General features: G+C 44.6%; 1 protein-coding gene across 1 annotated transcript in view; it reads right to left on the bottom strand.

Moving 5' to 3' along the window:
* Positions 1 to 20,373, bottom strand: part of LOC124606478 (proton-coupled amino acid transporter-like protein pathetic) — a 145,611-nt gene that overhangs the window by 54,759 nt on the left and 70,479 nt on the right. Inside the window, exons 4-5 of the mRNA XM_047138460.1 lie at positions 10,649 to 10,799; positions 8,172 to 8,293 (exon numbers count right to left, since the gene is read on the bottom strand). Of these exons, the coding sequence (XP_046994416.1) occupies positions 8,172 to 8,293; positions 10,649 to 10,799 (273 nt within the window). The remainder of the gene's footprint in view (positions 1 to 8,171; positions 8,294 to 10,648; positions 10,800 to 20,373) is intronic.

Raw genomic sequence — 20,373 nt, 5'->3', positions numbered from 1 at the left:
GTCGAAGTCAGGGTCACTTTGGATAATGGCGATGAAATCATTTTCCAAAACCTTCAAGTACCGTTCGGCAGTCACCGTACTATCAGGGAATATCGCACCGATTATTCCGTGACTAGATGTTGCACACTATACCGTCACCCGTTGATTATGAAGAGACTTCTCGATCGCGAAATGCGGATTCTCAGTCCCCTAAATGCACCAATTTTGCTTACTGACGAACCCATCCATAAGAAAGTGGTTTTCATCGCTGAACAAAACCATACAGCGCATAAGCATACTGATTCCCATCATGACCTGCGACCGGCGGTCCAGTTTGAACGTCCCAACACAAGGCGTTCAGAAGTTACGACGGCTTTGTTTCATATAGTCCACTATCACCCTGTGTATACAAATTGTTCAGTTCTACCAACGGCAATCACTGTTCACTTGCGTGTACATTGTCACCGCTGTTTATAGTACTCCACGAAGGTCACAGTATTCACACAGCCTTTTTGTTTCATAGCGTCCACGTCGAAATTCAGTTTGAAGCGTGAGCGAAACATAAGAACGCGGTCGTAAATTATCGTGTGTTTTTTGTCTAGCACGATTACACAATGACACGCGTGTTAGCTACGACATTGCACACAACTGACTATCCCACTACAACTATCGATTATCGTCCCTTTGTAAAACAGTCCATACAACAGTTCTATATAGTACGTTTTGTTTTACACAGTTCATTTATTAGAAGAATTACAAAGAAGACCAAACGTGCTTTGAAATTACTCATAATCTTCAAGAACCTCACGTAGCAATATAAATTAAAAAAAAAGATAAACATACTCACATTTGGTATTGTGGAACGAAATTAAAAATATTCTAGATCATTGAAGACACAGGGTGACAATTTTTGAATTATATGGAATAAAATCGTCATAACTTCTGAACGGTTTGCTTTAAGACGTTCAAATTGCACCGTTGGCCGCGGAGCATCATGGGAAATATTATGCGCTGTATGGTTTTGTTTAGCAATGAAGCCCACTTTCATTTGGATGGGTTCGTCAATAATCACATCAACGGGTGACGGTGTGGCGTGCAATGTTCAGTCACGGAATAATCGGTGCGATAATCCTTGATGGCACGGTGTCTGCCGAACGGTACGTAAAGGTTTTGGAAGATGATTTCATCCCCATTATCCAAAATGACACTGACTTCCACAAGATGTGGGTCAGGCAAGACGGAGCTCGACCCCATCGAAGCAGGAGAATGTTTGATGTCTGGAGGAGCGCTTTGGGGACCGCATTCTGGCTCTGGGGTACTCAGAGGCCACTGGCATTGGCCTCGACTGGACGCCATATTGTCCGGATCTGAACACATGCGATTCCTTTTTGTGGAGCTATAGTAAAGAAAAGCCAATGCTGAGCTGAAAACATGCATTCTGGAGGTCGTCGACAGCATCGATGTTCTGACACTTTCGGGGGCCATGCAAAATTTCGGTATTCGTCTGCGCCACATGATCGCCAATGATGGCAGGAATGTCGAGAATGCCATAACGTAAATCTGAATATCTGTAGTGACGTTTACATGTGTACGCCATCGTTTGTAGCTAATTTACGTTTTTTTTTCACTGTTTTCATATAGTTCAATATTCGTCACCCTGTATGTCCACGGAGTTAAAGTAAGCAAGACGAAAGACTGAAGAAAATAGTATTTGTTGTGATTAGCAATCTATTCTCAAAAATGGTTCAAATGGCTCAGAGCACTATGGGACTCAACTGCTGAGGTCATTAGTCCCCTAGAACTTAGAACTAGTTAAACCTAACTAACCTAAGGACATCACAAACATCCATGCCCGAGGCAGGATTCGAACCTGCGACCGTAGCGGTCTTGCGGTTCCAGACTGCAGTGCCTTTAACCGCACGGCCACTTCGGCCGGCCAATCTATTCTCAGGCTCAAACCATTTATCTCAGAATCCAGCAGTAACACACTACTTCGTCCGCACGTTTAAATTCAGAGTACAGGAAACGTTTCTCACAACTTGATTATCTGAACATGTATGCGGAAACGCTTTAGTTCCATTCCAGAGTTCAGTTTCTATAACTCTTCAACACATTAAGCATGGGAAACACACAGGGATAGAACGCATCAGCACAGCACGAAACACTTTCCTAAGTGAAGTGCTCAAAATGTCCTTCGTTAGCAGGAGCAGTCATACAGTCAGTGTCACTTGTTGCAACCGGTTTGTGTTCACACTAGAGTTATCATCAATTGCACAAAGACATTCCTCGGCCATTTGAGGTATCCTCGTCCTCCGAGGCCTTACCCAGTCGCAAGCAGTAGGCTTAAATTCCCGTCCGCCCTAATACGACGATCAATTTCTTGAAACGTCCTGCTGTCTGCCAGTTGCCCATTTGAATACACTTCTCTTCCACTGCATCGGAAACCACGGCCTTGATGAACACTAAACATTTGATGCTCCGTGCTTGCACAGTCCGTGGTAAACACTAAACGGCTGATGCTATGTGCTTGTTGTTAGTAGAGCACTGAACTTTGTCGCATTTCAACGCAAGCTTTGAAGTTAATCGCATGTCAACACAATGGAGTTAGTCGTATTTCATCACACGCAATGTAGTGAGTACATCTAAACATTAGCTTCGTTCGGACGGAACAACAAACCTGGCGGTGAACCAAGAATTGCAATTTACTGTACATACCAACCAACGTAAACATCGGGCTATTCTGAAAATTTCATGTACGAAAACGCTTCATGTAATCCTGGTACGTTCTGTTTCAGTGTGTTTCTCATGATTAATGTGATAATGAATAAAAGCAGAAAATGCCCTCCAGCATGAAAAAAGAGCGTTTCCAAACACACACACGTCAGTATAACACATTTTACTCCTCTATGTGTGAGGAATGTTTCCTGAAAGTTGGGACGTATCTTTTTGTTACGTCCTGTAGACCAGTGTTTGAGGCATTGCAGATACTTTAATGGCAAACGGACACTAGAGGCGTCGAGAATCATAGCAATGAGGCTTGGACAGAGTCTACAGATAATCATCGTAACTCATCAGGTTACTTTTCCAACCATGGTGTAATTTTATTACACCTTCCGTGAAAAAAGACGAAGGTCGATGATGGAGTCACTGTTCACACACCCCTTGACGCCGGATGGAGCACTGACCTCTCAGAGGTCAATGGACGAAACGTACACTGAAGCGCCAAAGAAACGGGTATAAGCATACATAGATATGTAAAGAGGCAGAAGACGGCGCTGCGGTCGGCAACGCCTATGCAAGACAACAAGTGTCTGGCGCAGTTGTTAGATCGGTTGCTGCTGCTACAATATCAGGTTATCAAGATTTAGGTGAGCTTGAACGTGATGTTATAGTCGACGCACCAACGATATGACACAGCGTATGCGAGGTAGCGATGAAGTGGGGATTTACCCGTACGACTACTTCACGAATGTACCGTATCAGGAAATCGGTAAAACATCAAATCTCCGACATCGCTGTGGATGGAAAAAGATCCTGCAAGAACGGGAACAACGACGATTGAAGAGAATCGTTCAACGTAACAGAAGTACAACCGTTCCGCAAATCGCTGCAGATTTCAATGCTGCGCCATCAACAAGTGTCAGCGTGCGGATCATTCAACGAAACATCATCGATATGTGCTTTAGAAGGCAAAGGCCCACTCGCATACCCTTGATGGCTGCTAAACACAGAGCTTTACTACTCGCCTGGCCCGTCAACACTGACGTTTAACTGTTGATGACTGGAAACATGTTGCCTGGGCGGACGAGTCTCGTTTCAAAGTGTATCAAGCGGATGTACCCTGCTTGTGAGCAGGGGACTGTTCAAGCTGGTGGAGGCTCTGTAATGGTGTGTGGCGTCTGCAGTTGAAGAGATATGGGACCCCTGCTACCTCAAGATACGACTCTGACAGGTGACACGTACGTCAGCATTCTTTCTGATACCTGCATCCAAGCTTGTCCATTGTTCATTCCGACGGTCTTAGACAATTCCAGGAGGATAGTGCGACACCCCACACGTCCATAATGCTACAGAGTGGCTCCGGGAACGCTATTCTGAGTTTAAACACTTCCGTTGGCCACCAAACTTTCCAGGCATGAACAGCACTGAGCACATCCGGGTAGCCTTACAACGTTCTGTTCAGAAGAGATATCCACCCCGTCGTACTGTGACGGATTTACGGACAACCCTGCAGGATTCATGGTGTCAGTTCTCTCCAACACTACTTCAGACGTCGGCTGCATACCACCAACTGCTGCAGCCCTTCTGCGTGCTCGCGGGGGTCCTACACTAAAATACGCAGGTGTACCATTTGGTTTGGCTCTTCAGTGTATGATAACTGTAAGCTGGTAGGTCTGGGCTGTTGGGCAGCTGATCCAAGACTCCCATCGTGATGAACACTAAATGACCTGCGCTGCTTTGGTAGTGAGACCTTGCATGCTGAAGTAAAATGTTGGAGCGCTGATTGTATTCGCCACTGGCGTCTACAGCTGGTAGGTGGGCCTACTTTGACATGGGTGACGGCGAATGTCTTCATTCATGACTCGTCCAGTTTGTTGACGGCTGGAAATAATGGCACCATGTTTCGTCTATACCACAACGCGCTCTAAGCATTCTCTCCCGTCCTTCTGATTCACATACGTAAATCTTCCTGCTTGATGTCAAGGTGTCGGGGTAGCCTTGATCTCTGTGCATTGCTGTATGTACGTATCCATCGCTAATGCTCACAGCCATTGGCTACAGTCATTGCAAGCTTCCAGACCTTCCTTGCTATGTTTCAATAGTTATTACTGGTTACAAAATTAATTAGAAGTTATTGTTTATTTGGGAGCGAATAACTCACATGGAGTTTAGCAGTCTGTAAGCGAGTGCCAAGCACCAAATCCGCATCTCTGTTTCGATTCTTTTAAATGAGGCCTGATTATTCTTCATTGCACTTCAATAAATGATATTATGCACCTGTTTTATATTCAGTAACACACACGAACGGCGTTTGTAATTTTTAGTGACAGTTTATTACGCAAAGCTGCAACGTTGACAATCTGCAGTGCACATTCACTCCCGCCACTACTTTTGTAATACTACATTTACTCTGCTTGGTACCATTCTGGAAATGTCTCCGTGAAAATTACGCATGATTATTAAACTACCACTTCAGCGACTTTAAACTAGAACTTCCATCAAGAATTCCTTATTGCCATCTGTTCTTTGAGTTCTCTAATTAATAGTTTATATTTAATTCTACTTCCCTACCTATCGCCGACAGTTATTTCATTTTTAATAGTCAGTAATATTCGATATAACTCTGTTCCTCAATATTCTGCCTACTTGGCTCGACTCCCAGTTTACATTTCAAAACACACTCGCGCTCAAATCACAAGACCCGCATCGTCAGGACGACAATGTCCACCGAACGTTCACTTCCCAAAGAACTTGGCAGTCGGTAGATATGGTATGCTTACGATGCGCAGACTCCTACACAGGCAAGTCTACACGAGAAGCTTCCATCATCGATTACAAGTCACTGCCATTGGCCAGAGAGATCCGTCGTAATCTGTAGGGGGCGCTACGTTTGGAGTACAGTTGTTTTTACACGGGCCGTGCTCGGCTATAAACTGCATTTGCTGTGACGCTTTTGGACTGGAGAGGACGACGGTTCAGTCCCGTGTCCGTCCATCCTGATTTAGGTTTTCCGTGATTTCCCTAAATCGCTTCAGATAAAAGCCGGGATGGCAGAGTTCCTACACCGTCATTCCCTAATCCAATGAGACCGATGACCTCGCTGTTTGGTCTCTTCCACCAAATCAACCCAACCCAACCCATGATGTTTGCTTTATACAAAAATTGAACAATGCCGTATTGTCCCAGGATGGACGTGTCTATCACACATCTATACTGTTAACGATTGAGCAGCTGTCTCTGTAAATTCACATGTCACCACAGTTACGTCACTTCTCCCTTTTGGCTATGCTGACATCTCGTGGCCATCTCGGAATTTCATGCTTAGTCTATGTTACAATTGAACGACCCTCTGGGACCCTCTGTGGGGCAATGGGCTGGTTTTCTCGTTATAGTGTCCATCCAAGCAACATGGGTCTGTAAACTACTAAGGTTATTAACCGCAAAATAGTCGTAAACGTGTTAGCTGTAGTCTACATTTTCCTTCCTAAAATTTGCGGCTCTTCATAGCTGCAAAATAACTCTTTCTCAATAATGTGAAGTAATGAGGAAATAGCTCCTGAAATAATTTAACCATTGTTGGCATCACAAGTACAAAATAACAACATTTCACATAAACTGTCTTCTTTCCACAATACAAGGTACAGTTCAGATATGAAATATTATGCAAACTTTTATCAAATGTTCAAACATATACTGTTTAAATTTAGATCGAGTACTTCAATAAACACCAATAGTTTGTCGTCACTGGACCATATAATGATATATTAATTGCCTCGAAATTTGGTACGTCATTATTTTTTCATCGCCATATTTGGTCCTGAAATATCTAGGTCCTTATTTATATGCAGTGGGTAGATAACTTGTGATATTTCACTTCATTCTAAGTCAAAATTTAAATTATTGATAAAACTGACAAATACACGGAAGAGCCGAAGAAACTGGCAGATCTTCCCCATCGAGCACGCAGAAGTGTCGCAACATAACGTGGCATGGACTCGATTAATATCTGAAGTAGTGCTGGACGGAACTGACACCATGAATAATGCAGGGCTGTCCATAAATCCGTAAGAGCACGAGGGAGTGGAGATCTCTTCTGAACAGCATGTTGCAAGGCATCCCAGATGTGCTCAATAATGTACATGTCTGAGGTGTTTGGTGGCCAGCGGAAGTGTTTAAACTCAGGGAAGTGCTCCTGAAGCCATTCTGTAGGAATTTCGGATGTGGGGTGTCGCATTGTCTTGCTGGAATTGTCCACGTGGGTTGGAATGCACAATGGACATGAATAAATGCAGGTGGTCAGACAGGGTGCTTACGTACGCGTCACCTTTCAGAGTCGTATCTAGAGGTGTCAGGGGTCCCATATCACTCCAACTACACAAACCACACACCATTATAGAGCCTGCACCAGCTTGAACAGTCCGCTGCCGCCATGCAGGGTCCATGGATTCTTGAGCTTCTCTACACACCCGCACACGTCCATCCGCTCGATACAACTTGAAACGAGACTCGTCCGACCAGGCAACATGTTTCCGGTTATCAACAGTCCAATGTCAGTGTTGACGGTCCCAGGCAAGGCATAAACCTTTGTGTCGTGCAGTACTCAAGGGTGCATGACTGGGCCTTCGGCTCTGTAAGCCCATATCGATGATGTTTCGTTGAAAGGTTCGCATGCTGACACTTGGTGATGACCCAGCGGAAGGGTTGCACTCCTGTCACGTTGAACGATTTCGATCAGTCGTCGTTGGTCCGATTCTTGCAGTATCTTTTTCCGGTGGCAGCGATGTCAGAGATTTAATGTTTCACCGGATTCTTGATAATCAAGGTACACTCGTGAAATGGTCGTATGGGAAAATCCCCACTTAATCGCTACCTCGCAGGTGCTGTGTCCCATCGCTCGAGCGCCAAATATAACACCACGTTCAAACTCTCTTAAATCTTGATAACCTGCCATTGTAGCAGCAGTACCCGATCTAACAAATGCGCCGACACTTGTTGTCTTACAGAGGCGTTGCAGACCGCAGCGCCGTATTCTGCCTGTTTGCATATCTCTGCACTTGAATACGCATGCCGATATCTCACTTACTACGAATTTGTTTTTAATGGACTTTTGAGGAAACTGTAGACGTGATGAAGCTCAAACTCTGGATTAATTACTGCATTAATTTATCTCATGAACATTTACGATACGCTGTCATATGTGTCATGCACGAACTAACAGTTTGCGCGACTGGCTCAGCATAGGATGTCAGGAGAGAGGAGGGGAAATCCCCTGTCTCTCTGGCTCCCGGTGCTAACTGTCGCCTATTGCTAGCTATCCAACACACTTTTCATCCGACACCTCGAATGGATGATGTGGAGAAAAGTATCAACAGCAGCAACGGTAGGTATTTGAAACCACAGTTAGTGAACTGCTGATGGAAGGGACAGTTCTGCCTGTGCCCTGTAGACTGCTGCTTTATAAGGAGACACACCTGGAGAAGCGGGCCCATGCCTTGAGGCGGCTCGGCCCATACAGGAAGGCGTACTCCGCCGTCTCCGCGAACCCCAGCATTGGGACACGGGCCCTCCGGCACACGATGTGGGACGACCGCACCTGCAACAAAACAAGCGCGCTGCTGTTACACTGGTGCCGCTACGGCTCAAGAGTGCAATCTGGGCTCCTGCACAGTGAAAATTGCAGCACAAAGACTAAACCACGTTAATGTTTGTTGTCAGCTCTTGTTCGTGTGTTAAGCCATATACACACGCCTTAGAACAGTTAAAACTCGTGATAATTTTAATGTTTGTTAACAGCTCATGTTCATGTGCATATTAATGCTTGTCGATAGCTCAAGTTCATCTTCGGGTGCAATTTACCTCTACGAAAGTTAAACAGACTTTTTGAGGAAAGACAAGCACCCTATATATTAAAACGAATGTGCGAATATTTAGCGCTGGATGGCAGGGCAGTAATATGCAGTGGAAAGAGAGAAAGAGAGAGAGAGAGAGAGAGAGAGAGAGCAGAAAGTTGGGATATAAGAGCAGATATTTCTATTCATGACAGAGAGAGAGAGAGAGAGGGCGAGATACACAGAAAGAGCAGAAAGGTGGAAGAAACATACAGGGTTTTAGGGGTATAACAGAGAGAGAGAGAAAGCAGAAAGGTGGAAGAAATATGCAGAGTGTTACGGATATAAGAGCAGATATTACTCTTGATGACTGAGGACAGTGTACTGAACACCGTTACATCAATATTTACGGAGAGTTATTATAAGTAGTATGTTATCAAGTTGGTTACTAGCCCCATGTACCCATGGCACAAGAAAGCCATTAATGCTTATTTTTCCCCGGGCAGCAGGTCCGTTATAGAAGTTATGCACAGACGCAAAATGGAAAGCCTACACTGTCAGGCGTAGTCCACTTCATCCACAATTATGACCATACAGAAAACATTAGGTAGTATATTATGTGATGTTTTTGCCAGAAGACTGCAAGACATAGAGAAAAAACAATTACAACACGCAAGTGAGAATATATTAAGGAACCAATTGTCACAGTATCTGTACCTGTACGCCTCACACCTTATGTCTAAGGAAAACAAAGGCAATTTTACAGAAAGGGAAGGTTTATGAATGTACAGGAAAATGTGTATATTTGACTACCAAACACTTGGTATCAGTTCATGTAAGTCTTTCAGGACTCATTTAAATGCGTGGAGTGGGTGGTTCTCCGTGACTGTCCTACTGTCTGTTCCTATGCACCATAACCACATGCTGCACTTTCACAATAGCCCCACTTCTTCATGACATGGCACATCTCAATTGACCTGTTCGCCTGCGAACGAGTCTCGAAAATTCGAAACGAAGAAGATCAAACCATGAAATATCGGGCACTAGGTTTGGAATTAGGTGTGTATTTTGATGTGGATATTCATTCCAGCTTTCTTTCTATTTATTGGTGACACGTCCAAAAGATCGACTCAACCTAGCTTGTGTGACTTCAGGTGTATAGGCGGTGGTTTCTGGAAACTTTTCTCAGAAATGAGTTCTTTTGCGGCTCTAACAATTTGCACCCTGAAAACTTTTCTTCTAGAAAAAGTGAATGAGACTACAGCTGTCGATGGCAGTAATTGTCTCCATGGCCTCATTCATCTATCCTGGTTGTATGTATGCTGTTTTTCCGTAATGGTGCACGATATTCAGAAACTGAGTGAAAATGTAGCATTATGTAGAGTATCTACATTTACTCCCCAGCTGTTCCAGGCTATATTGTGGAATTGATCTATCGTTGAGCCAAGCTTCTTTGACAAGTTTTGTGCAGTGTTACTTAAATGACTGTGTCTCATCGATGGTAACAACTAGATATTTAGGGATGTAATTATGGCAATCTTCGACCTCATACAGAAGCATATGTAACTTACAATGTGACTCTTTATTATGGAGATGGAACGCTTTTTCCAAGTTTGGTTGGAGTCTCCGTTTGCAAAAGTACTGATTTAGTATGATAATGTCAATTTAGAGAGTATTTTTAGAATGCTAGACATTTTTGTTCTGACGTAATATTGCCAGGTCATTTGTATTCTGCATTTTCTTGGAAGTAATAGCTGTAATGTCGTGAACGTGCAAATTAAACGGCATGGGAGCCAGAACTGATCCTTGTGGTAATCCATTGTTCAAGCTTCTCCACCTGCTAGCTTCTACGCTCAGAAAATCTATGTGTTTCCGTTTTAATCACTTTTAGTTAACGTAAAATGTTGTCGACCCTCGTATGAATCTGATTCTTGTTAATTTACCTTCAGCAGTCTGGCACTCAGAGGTCATCATAAAAGAGGTGAACAACATGAGCTTAATTTGCATAACTGGTACAAAGCGTTGGTCCAGCACAGTAATCACACCAGTAACAAACAAAAGGTATGTTTCCTCTGGATAACAGGCAGATATTAAGAAGAAGACTTGGTGTCACCACTGACCAGCATGTGGACGCAGTGCGCGCAGAGCATGCCGATGAGGACGGTCCCAACGAAGCCGACGACGGTGCCCGCGTTCTTGAAGGCCATCGGCATCGCCAGGATCCCGGAACCGAGGCTGCCTTTCAGCAGGTGCATCAGCGAACCCAGGTCCCTGTAGCCATGAGCAGACATTTACATTAAGAACACAACTAAAACAAACTGAAAAAAATTGGTGAAATGGTCCGTGAAATGATTTCTTTAAAAGTAAGAAATGAAATAGATTAGAGAAGTATTTGATTAGCCTAATTTTTTGTACATGGTTTCGAGCGTCATTCATACGCTAACGTACTTGATTTCTTACTTTTAGATAAAAGATTTCACAAATTATTTCAGCGATTTTAATTTTTTTTTACTTTCTAGTTATGTTTAGAACACATAATCGTATTGACACTTCATTTACTCACCTAGAATCTTGTGTTATCGAAAGTCCAGAGTTTACTACTTGATTTGAAATAAACCATTTTGACAGCTGAATCTCAAAATAATTTAAGTTTTGTGCTCAAAACAGCTAGGATATGAGGAGATGAACTTTTTTGACACTTCATTGACATCAGCTCTTCGGAAAATATTTCAGTTTCCCACGAAATCACTAATTAATTTTTCTTAATTAAGCTGATTTCTTTGAAGTAATTAAATGTGCTTTTTTTCGAAAATAGACCTCACCCTGGTCCCTTTCCGACTTTGATAAAGGTCGGATTGTAGCTTATTGCGATTGCGGTTTATCGTATCGCGATATTGGTGCTCGCATTGGTCGAGATCCAGTGACTGTTAGCAGAATATGGAACGCCGTGCTGGATCCCAGCGGGCTCGTATCACAACAACCATTTGCACGAACAGTTCGACGACGTTTGCAACAGCATGGACTATCAGCTCGGAGACCATGGCTGCGGTTACCCTTGACGCTACATCACAGACAGGATCGCCTGCGATGGTGTACTCAACGACGAACCTGTGTGCACGAATGGCAAAACGTCATTTTTTCGGATGAATCCAGGTTCTGTTTACAGCATCATGATGGTCACATCCGTGTTTGGCGACATCCTGCTGAACGCACATTGAAAGCGTGTATTCGTCATCGCCATACTGGCGTATCACCCGGCGTGAAGGTATAGGGTGCCTTTGGTTACACGTCTCGGTCACCTCTTGTTCGCATGGACGGCACTTTGAACAGTGGACGTTACATTTCAGATGTGTTACGACCCGTGGCTCTATCCTTCATTCGATCCCTGCGAAACCCTACATTTCAGCAGGATGATGCTTGACCGCATGTTGCAGGTCCTGTACGCACCTTTCTGGATACAGAAAATGTTCGACTGCTGCCCTGAACACCATATTCTCCAGATCTCTCACGAATTGAAAACGTTTGGTCAATGGTGGCCGAGTAACTGGCTCGTCACAATACACCAGTCATTACTCTTGATGAACTGTGATATCGTGTTGAAGCTGCATGGGCAGCTGTACCAGTACACGCCATCCAAGAGCTGTTTGACTCAAATCCGAGGCGTATCAAGGCCGTTATTACGGCCAGAGGTGGTTGTTCTGGGTACTGATTTCTCAGGATCTATGCACCGAAATTGCGTGAAAATGTAATCACATGTTAGTTCTAGTATAATATATTTGTCCAATGGATATCCATTTATCATCTGCATTTCTTCTTGGTGTAGCAATTTTAATGGCCAGTAGCGTATGTTGAGTGAATATGACATTTCTCCAGTTAATAACACGACTTGTTTCTGCTTAAAAAGGTTAGTTTGAATTTTGCACTAAAGTTAACCGTCATGGGGATAAAAATGGCAGAAATGTGACAAGATGTGCTATAGGGTTCGCGATAGTTTAGAAGCTTTAGTAAAAATTCCACGCATCATGGTAACTTTTTCACTATAATTGTAAACCATCACTATCTGTAGAAGACATGAAGTCAGTTGGCTGCCATATTCATCTCAGTTACACATAGCTTTACGGAAGCACTTGAGAACGGTTTAACAAGCCGAAACTATTTGTACAAAAGAGAGTAGATCGTAATAAAATTTTGCAGCCTGAGTGGCAAAATATCGCTTTCATTCTTAAAAATTACATTGAGGAACGAAGTGAAGGCAAATTCGACGGGCAGCACGATTTCGAACTGAGGCACTTAAGATCTCATCTCACGGCCAATCAGAAAAATAGGGTCTTCCGCGCTGTTTGGATCAAATGCACGCATTCGACAAGGCCCCGAGAGCAGAACCCTGAAATTCCGTAGTGGCCAGACTTTATGTAGATTTTTCAACAGCCAGTATGCATATAGGAAATACGTGAGAAAAGGAAGTTGGAGAGCCGACGCATTCGTTATGACGCTTGTAGTCCGGCAAGGCTGCAGTGCGACTCCCCAGCGTTTGTAATACATTATGACCTGATAATAAAGGTATACATGTAGAATTAAAGATAAAAATCCTTAGCGTCGTAAATGATCAGATGAAACTCTTTCAGTTGATTGGCGGCTTCACGTTGACACACTGTCTCGCGATAGAAGATTTTTGCGAATAAAAGCTCCAACACAACATCAGTCTGTGGGTACAAGAGTTGGGAAAGGAAGAAATGGCAGCAAACAGAGAAAAAGTACATTAATGGCCATTAAATTGGCTACACCAAGAAGAAATGCAGATGATAAACGGGTATTCATTGGACAAATATCTTATACTAGAACTGACATGTAATTACATTTACACAATTTGGGTGCACAGATCCTGAGAAATCAGTACCCAGAACAACCAGCTCTTGCCGTAATAACGGCCTTGATACGCCTCGGCATTGAGTCAAACAGAGCTTCGATGGTGTGTACAGGTACAGCTGCCCATGCAACTTCAACACGATACTACAGTTCATCAAGAGTAGTGACTGGTGTATTGTGACGAACCAGTTGCTCGGCCACCATTAACCAGACGTTTTCATTTGGTGAGCGATCTGTACAATGTGCTGTCCAGGGCACCAGTCGAACATTTTTTGTGTCCAGAAAGGCCCATAGATGACCTGCAACATGCGGTTGTGCATTATCATGCTGAAATGTGGGGTTTCGCAGCTATCAAATGAAGGGTAGAGCCACGGGTCGTAACACAACTGAAATGTAACGTCCACCGTTGAAAGTGCCGTCAATGCGAACAAGAGGTGACCGAGACGTGTAACCAATGGCACCCCATACCATCACGCCGGGTGATACGCCAGTATGGCGATGACGAATACACGTTTCCAATGTGAGTTCACCGCGATGTCGTCAAACACGGATGCGACCATCATGATGCTGTAAACAGAACCTGGATTCATCCGAAAAAATGACGTTTTGCAATTCGTGCACACAGGTTCGTCGTTGAGTACACCATCGCAGGCGCTCCTGTGTGTGACACAGCGTCAAGGATAACCGCAGCCATGGTCTCCGAGCTGATAGTCCATGCTGCTGCAAACGTTGTCGAACTGTTCATGCAGATGGTTGTTCTCTTGTACACGTGTCATCTGTTGACTCAGGGATCGAGACGTGGCTGCACGATCCGTTACAGCCATGCGGATAAGATACCTGTCATTCGACTGCTAGTGATACGAGGCCGTTGGGATCCGGCACGGCGTTCCCTATTATCCTCCTCAACCCACCGATTCCATATTCTGCTAACAGTCGTTGGATCTCGACCAACGCGAGCAGCAATGTCGCGATACGATAAACCGCAATCGCGATAGGCTACAATCGGACCTTTATCAAAATCTGAATCGTGATGGTACGCATTTCTCCTCCTTACACGAGGCATCACAACAACATTTCACCAGGCAACGCCGGTCAACTGCTGTTTGTGTATGAGAAATCGGTTGGAAACTTTCTTCATGTCAGTACGTTGTAGGCGTAGCCATCGGCGCCATCCTTGTGAGAATGCTCTGAAAAGATAATCATTTGCCGATCACAGCACTTTCTTCCTGTCGGTTAAATTTCGCGTCCGTAGCACGTCATTTTCGTTGTGGAGCAATTTTAATGGCCAGTGGTGTAAAACTCTTGATTGTAAACAAAGGGGAAGGAAGGATTGAGATCAAAATCGAAGGGAAGATACCGGAACAAGGCTGTAAAATGAAATATTTGGAACAACCCAGTCAGGCGGAACTTCTTCAACAAAGTGGGCAAAGCTGTTTATACAGCTTTATTCAAAATTGTGTACCGTATACCGAAAGGAGGTCGTACTAGTCAAAAGTAGAAAATAAGTAACAAGCATGTGTCAGGTAATGAATACTCGATGAAATATTGTACATTCTATTCGATGGCTGCCATGTGTTTATTGACAACAAATTGTCTCACATCGTTCAGCCTACTTCTCAAAGAATCATGAGCTCGTGAGAACACGCTTGGTTGCCCTCGCATCTGGTCACATGGGACACACTCTCCCGTAATGTGTGCGCTTCTTCGATTGATGTGCAAAACAATCAGATGTCCAAATGTAACGGTTTTGAGGTCAGTTGAACTGTGAGGCCAGGCTACTGGACTTATTTCGTCTATCTATTGATTGACGTTTCTGTTAACTTCTGCTGTACGAGGTACAGAAAATTTGGTAATCAATGTCGCTTTTAAGCCACATTCGTTGTCTCACATGTAACAGTAAGACCCTCAAATAGCAGAGATAGTTATTGGTGCGGATGTTGATGGTAAACAGCACGTGATAATTTCCCTGGCAAATTATAAGGCCCGATGAGGGTGTCACACAAAATTTCTGCCAACACTCTGACACTGAGGACAACGTGATGCCTTGTTCCCATGTTCGCCCGTAGCATTTGGATCCCCAACTACATTTATAACGTGCAACCCACTGTGAAATTTATGGCAATTGTCCCAGTTATTTGGGTTTCTTTCTGTTACACTCACTTACGAAGAGTGGAACAATGATTGCTTAAATGCCATTAGGCGAGCTGTAATTAGTGTAACATCGTCTTAACTATTCCTACGGGAGCGATATGTACAGGGCTTCAGTAAAATGCCAGCCACGGCGTGCCAAACGTCACGCGTATAGCGTATGGGGGCCACTAGGCTTTGTGCGTTCCTTCTCGGAAATACCCGGAACAGCGATACAATGGCTCTGAGCACTATGGGACTTAACATCCAAGGTCATCAGTCCCCTGGAACTTAGAACTGCTTAAACATAACTAACCTAAGGACATCACACACATCCATGGCCGAGGCAGGATCGAACCTGTGACCGTAGCGGTCGCGCGGTTCCAGACTGAAAAGCCTAGAACCGCTCTGCCACAGCGGCCAGCAACAGCGATACCTTTCATTTAGCAGTGCGGTGTGGGACTTTTCTGTCGGCAGAAATCTCTGAGTTCGCCAGAATCGTGGAATCACCGTATTATAAGCTCTATAGCTCTCCTCCGCTTTTTGTTCGTGTTTTGAAGCAAGTTCACAGGTGCAGTGTCTGTTTTGCAGAAAAGACGCGGTCTAGTGGTCTATCACCGCAATCCTATAATATATGTTTGACATTGCCTCAGTCTGGGGGGATATGAAACTTATATATTATTCTCAAAAAATCAAGTTATCCAAGGTCGCTAAAAATTCTTTTTATTACTATGACCAGTTTCGACAGATCTACACTGTCATCATCATCGGTCAGTACGGATGTGTCGAAAGCGGTCACAGTAATAAAAAGAATTGCCAGCGATCTTTGCTAACCTGGTTGTTCAAGAATAATACAGTCTTCTGAAATGAATGAGAATGACAGAAGGGCGGAATGACAAATCCCACGTCACGTAAGCTCCATGTACTGCATATTTGCTACAAAATGACATTAAAATACCATGCAGAAAGAATTTAAATATTTAGTTGACAACAAAAGAGCAAAGACGTACAACGATCGACAAAGGGGATTAATAGTTCTGTAAGAAGAAGCGCTTTGTGCAAAATTTGCAGCCATGGAGAACACATGATGCAATTGTTTATACGAATGGTAAAATTTCTGAAGTCGAACACGTTATTCCATTGTAAGTTGCAACAGTTTTCAATGGAAATCAACGGCGAATATGTATTCTTCACATGTTACTGGAAAATACGTTGATTAAGTCAGTGGGCATGCCTGAAACAATTTTTACGTTTAAAATTTGCTTTTGTTGAATATATGTACGAAAAAGGAGTGCAGAAAAGAACATTAGAACATCCGGAAAAGATTCTAGACTTCGCATTTCAAGTGGACTTCACTGCACACTGTCCACAGTAAGACATTCGTAGGTAACTTCTTTCTGATTGGATGGGGATGCATTTCAAAAGAAAATCGCGTTGTAGAAGATACATATTCTGATAAAGGCAGTCTAGTTCCCTAAGCTCAACGAGAGGTTTGAAGAATTTATTGAGAACTTCAAATAATTAAAGGATAGTTTAATAAAGGCTTTAAGACACTGTAAATCTTACATCTGCGCATGTGCAGATGTAATTGAGCGATACGCGAGTTAATTCCAGTTTGAATGAAAAATCTTTCTGCATTAAAACTGTCCAGGACGTCTACATTGCTTTCCTCAGGTGAACTTCTGAAGTGTCCAGCGTGAAGTTGTAAAGGAGCTGTAATATTTCGATCGACATACACTCCTGGAAATGGAAAAAAGAACACATTGACACCGGTGTGTCAGACCCACCATACTTGCTCCGGACACTGCGAGAGGGCTGTACAAGCAATGATCACACGCACGGCACAGCGGACACACCAGGAACCGCGGTGTTGGCCGTCGAATGGCGCTAGCTGCGCAGCATTTGTGCACCGCCGCCGTCAGTGTCAGCGAGTTTGCCGTGGCATACGGAGCTCCATCGCAGTCTTTAACACTGGTAGCATGCCGCGACAGCGTGGACGTGAACCGTATGTGCAGTTGACGGACTTTGAGCGAGGGCGTATAGTGGGCATGCGAGAGGCCGGGTGGACGTACCGCCGAATTGCTCAACACGTGGGGCGTGAGGTCTCCACAGTACATCGATGTTGTCGCCAGTGGTCGGCGGAAGGTGCACGTGCCCGTCGACCTGGGACCGGACCGCAGCGACGCACGGATGCACGCCAAGACCGTAGGATCCTACGCAGTGCCGTAGGAGACCGCACCGCCACTTCCCAGCAAATTAGGGACACTGTTGCTCCTGGGGTATCGGCGAGGACCATTCGCAACCGTCTCCATGAAGCTGGGCTACGGTCCCGCACACCGTTAGGCCGTCTTCCGCTCACGCCCCAACATCGTGCAGCCCGCCTCCAGTGGTGTCGCGACAGGCGTGAACGGAAGGACGAATGGAGACGTGTCGTCTTCAGCGATGAGAGTCGCTTCTGCCTTGGTGCCAATGATGGTCGTATGCGTGTTTGGCGCCGTGCAGGTGAGCGCCACAATCAGGACTGCATACGAACGAGGCACACAGGGCCAACACCCGGCATCATGGTGTCGGGAGCGATCTCCTACACTGGCCGTACACCACTGGTGATCGTCGAGGGGACACTGAATAGTGCACGGTACATCCAAACCGTCATCGAACCCATCGTTCTACCATTCCTAGACCGGCAAGGGAACGTGCTGTTCCAACAGGACAATGCACGTCCGCATGTATCCCGTGCCACCCAACGTGCTCTAGAAGGTGTAAGTCAACTACCCTGGCCAGCAAGATCTCCGGATCTGTCCCCCATTGAGCATGTTTGGGACTGGATGAAGCGTCGTCTCACGCGGTCTGCACGTCCAGCACGAACGCTGGTCCAACTGAGGCGCCAGGTGGAAATGGCATGGCAAGCCGTTCCACAGGACTACATCCAGCATCTCTACGATCGTCTCCATGGGAGAATAGCAGCCTGCATTGCTGCGAAAGGTGGATATACACTGTACTAGTGCCGACATTGTGCATGCTCTGTTGCCTGTGTCTATGTGCCTGTGGTTCTGTCAGTGTGATCATGTGATGTATCTGACCCCAGGAATGTGTCAATAAAGTTTCCCCTTCCTGGGACAATGAATTCACGGTGTTCTTATTTCAATTTCCAGGAGTGTTTTTGTGTGAAAATCCTTTTTTAAATTATGAGACTAAATAAGTCACTATTACGTGGCAAATTGAGTGCGAAAGTCTAAGAAATTATATGCGTCTGTACGTATACAGTCAGTTTACGCCAGATAGAAATTATGTCTTCAGGGCACCGAAAGTAATCAGATAACACTGAAAATTTATTTCGTTTGTGATCTATCTTGTTGAGAAATGTGAACTATAATACCAAGTCGTATACAGTGCGATTGCGCTCCCATTTAAATCTGCGCGTTCGATCTTTTCCCCTGAAGCGAGGCTAGCGCTTTGCACCCGTTCCCCGGCAAGGCCCGCGACCCGAAATCTCGGTCGCCTCTGCTTTAGTATAGTCCTAGATACCTCACCTAAAGTTGATTCTTGACTCTATGTAAGCACTCTTGTACGAGGGTAGAGTAAAATACCTTCAAGCGCCTGTCCATTCAAGTTTTTCAGCATCTCTGTGACGGTCTACAGTGGATCAAAGGAACCTGTGACTATTTGTGCCGCCATTCTTTGTACAACGTCAGTGTCCACTGTTAGTCCTATTTGGTAGGAGTCCCACCACTAGGACAATATCCTATGATGGGTCACATGAGCTTCTTGCAAACAGTCTCCTTTGCAGACTGACAGCATTTTCCCACTTTCCAATCAACGAACCAGTTACTCTCCGTGGATAATGTGGTAATTTAATTTACTGTTTTAGGAGAATCATGCCTCATCCGTAAACATTGAGTTGGTGTGTAAGTTTGTAGCTCTTTTCCATAAGTTTAATGAACGCAACAGATTCGCATAAGAGAGACTTTAGTCATCAATACTATATTCTCCTTCGCTGTTTACAACAGTCTGACAACGATGGGGTATTTTTTCGATTCAGTGACTGTATACATTACGTAGTTTTGAGTCGAAGATCTCGTCGTGCCACGCTCGGAGAGCATCTTCATCCGGAAAAGTTTTTGAAGGTTGTTCGATAGAGACAGGAAAAGGTGAAAACCTGAGGCGGCCAAATCAGGGAATAGGATGGGTGCGGAATGACTTCCCAAACAAATTCCTGTATAGAGTTTGTGGCCGAGCGGTTCTAGGCGCTTCAATCTGGAACCGAGCGACCGCTACGGTCGCAGGTTCGAATCCTGCCTCGGGCATGGATGTGTGTGATGTCCTTAGGTTAGTTAAGTTTAAGTAGTACTAAGTTCTAGGGGACTGATGACCTCAGATGTTAAGTCCCATAGTGCTCAGAGCCTGTATAGAGTTTTCCGTCAGCCTACCAGAATGCGGCCAGGCGTTATCCCAGAGTAGCATCACATCATGCGGCCTTCCTAGTCACTCTTCTTGAACCGTTACTAGAAGACGCCTCCATTTTTGACAATAAACACCTTGGGGAGCAATTCGTAGTATATGACAGCGTCGTTGATCAAGCGGATGCATAACATTATCTTCTGTGGATGTGAGCAGGTTTTTGTACAGGGAGTTTCTGCTTTGTTTGGGGTCAGCCATTACTTTCTTTGCATTATGTTAGCATAAAGACACCATTTGTCGACACCAGTAATGATACAGGATAGGAATGGTCGATGTCGTGAGCGAGCCAATTGATGACGAGCAAGCAGAGATGGACGTATGGCCGCCAGCTGATTTTTGTGATTGTACACTACTGGCCATTAAAATTGCTACAGCAAGAAGAAATGCAGATGAT

Source organism: Schistocerca americana, chromosome 3, assembly GCF_021461395.2.
Source record: "Schistocerca americana isolate TAMUIC-IGC-003095 chromosome 3, iqSchAmer2.1, whole genome shotgun sequence".
NCBI lineage: Eukaryota > Metazoa > Arthropoda > Insecta > Orthoptera > Acrididae > Schistocerca > Schistocerca americana.
This window is presented reverse-complemented; position numbering and strand designations above follow the sequence as displayed.